The sequence below is a fragment of the Ciona intestinalis genome, chromosome 1, assembly GCF_000224145.3.
Source record: "Ciona intestinalis chromosome 1, KH, whole genome shotgun sequence".
Taxonomy (NCBI): Eukaryota; Metazoa; Chordata; class Ascidiacea; order Phlebobranchia; family Cionidae; genus Ciona; species Ciona intestinalis.
The window spans coordinates 2,253,435-2,255,585 of record NC_020166.2 but is presented as its reverse complement, the minus strand read 5'-3'; the positions used below and the strand labels follow the sequence as shown (position 1 = coordinate 2,255,585).

Genomic DNA, 2,151 nt, shown 5'->3' with positions numbered 1-2,151 from the left:
GGGGAAAGATGGAACACTTTGTCATTCTATTTTCTCGTCTCATTTGGTAGTAAACAACGAACATTTAAAAAATTATAAAACCGTATCCTCACGGCTCCCATAAATCAATGTTAATTGTTTAAAACATGATTGATCAGGATATTTGGATATCAATTCGTAAGAAAATTCGGGCACAGTTTGTTTATAATCAATACTGCTGTAATAAACCTAAATAGTCCAAAAATCAACGCGAATCCCTAGAAAAAAAAATATTTTAAGAAAATCCATTCAAAAAATTGTGAAAAAACATGCCCAAAATAAATTTCCAATCTGGAATAATAGGAATTTACAAACAGTCTTCTATATCCATCACATTCTATCATATATATAGGCATTTTTAGGCTACCCTTTTTTTGTGGTATGCCTTCAGTTTTGCATTTTTCTTGACACTGCTGTACATATGAGCATTCCATGGGTTAATTTTTGACTTTTGTGAGAACACTGGTTGGTCCATGTATTTAAGGTGGGCTGGTACAACAGAATGATGATCACTGTAATGTGAATAAATAAATTTAATGTTTAAATTGATAAGCATTTACCTGGTGAGTAAATTTTTTGTAAAATTTTTAGTAAAATTGTTGGTCTTATGTTCCCTATGTCTTACAAATACCAACTGGTGTTTATGTGTTCTTACTTTGTATTTTGATTGAAAAACGTTGCTATAGTACTTTGTTTCATCTTTCCTAAACCAGCAAAACTCCTAAAAGGTTTGAAAATTTATCTTGCTGCAAAAGTGCACCATTTACAAAACATATTTTATTTTTATATTCATCGTATTGCACACAAACCATTATTTCCAGTGTTATATAACACAAAATACGACGATTTTTGCAACAAAAATAAGAAATTGTTTTTATTTTTGAAAACTAGTTTTTTTAATTTAATTGCCCGCCAAAAAAACATAAACATAACATAGAATATATTTATCGGGGTTTAAAATTTTGATTTTACACATGACTTGGTGATAAATACTAGCGCCATGCCTAATATATGACCAGCGATGTGGCAAACTACCTTCGGCAGCAAAATGATTAGCGCGCATGCCTCTAGCCCATAGTTTACAGGTTCGAGGCTTGATCTTGTACCTTTTGTGATGTAAATGAAACAGAATACAAACTGTCGCTTCCCTGGCACGTGAGAATAGGTAATGTGATAATAACTTTATTTGTCTCTTTGATAACAGTGGCAAAAAATTAAAAATATTTTAAACGAAACACACATAATATAGGGACAAAACAACAGTTGTTATAAGATGCTTACAGTTAAAAACATATAGTAGGGTGGGGGAAGATGGGACACCTTTTCGTTTAGTTTTCTCTTTTTATTTGGTAGTAAACAAAGAACATTCAATGAATTATAAAACCGTATCTTCACTTCCACATACCGTTGTTAATTGTTTAAAACATGATCAGGCTATTTGGATATTATGTGTTAAAGGTGTCCCATCTTATCCCACTCTACTATATTTACATTTCATTGGAAGAAAATAGACGTGTTCGCTATCATTATGTTTAATTATTACTAAGTTAAACCTTTAATAGAAGCAAAACTGTGCGTAAAGGGCAAATAAGTAAGTTACATGCCTATATTATTCGTATTGTTAAAAACACACGAACCTGGCGCCTAACCGCAAATAAAAACACGTACATATCTCATTTCAGCAAAACGTTTTTTTAAATATAAATAGATAGTTGACTAACTCGACTCGAAGCGCTCTTACTTACCTAGAAATAGTTGCTATTTATACCAAGTTTTCGAATCAGGCATAAAGTCGGATTAGTAGTGGGCAAACTTAACATGTAAACAGCCAATAATTTCAAAGGATTAGGGCATAAACTTTAGGAAGGCCTTGGCCATCGGATATACAAAGCATTTCTTCTATACACATTTTCCCGCAGTTAAATTGAGCAGCATGTGACTTGTTTAGCCCCAGGCCACCGTGGTTAGGGAAACGTGAGATGAAAATATATCAAATTCGAATTGGAGGAACTTGACAAGATGCAGCTAACTGCCTCACCAGAATTTTTTATCCGTACGTTTTTAGCAGGTAAGGTATATATGTTGAGATGTAAATGAGATGTAAAATTTATAGTTACACATGAAATCGACGTT

At 32.6% G+C, this 2,151-nt stretch overlaps 1 protein-coding gene across 4 annotated transcripts in view; it reads right to left on the bottom strand.

Annotated features, from left to right (window-relative positions):
• The window catches only part of LOC100183067, a 6,989-nt gene extending 6,223 nt beyond the window's left edge, over positions 1 to 766 (bottom strand). For 3 of the 4 annotated variants that reach the window (XM_009863879.3, XM_009863877.3, XM_009863878.3), the window contains exons 1-2: positions 674 to 766; positions 386 to 530 (exon numbers count right to left, since the gene is read on the bottom strand). In XM_009863879.3, coding sequence (XP_009862181.1) covers positions 386 to 530; positions 674 to 717 — 189 coding nt within the window. In that variant the 5' untranslated portion in view covers positions 718 to 766. The remainder of the gene's footprint in view (positions 1 to 385; positions 531 to 673) is intronic. The other variant, XM_026838843.1, reaches the window with a different exon arrangement.
• Positions 767 to 2,151: the final 1,385 nt, after the last annotated feature.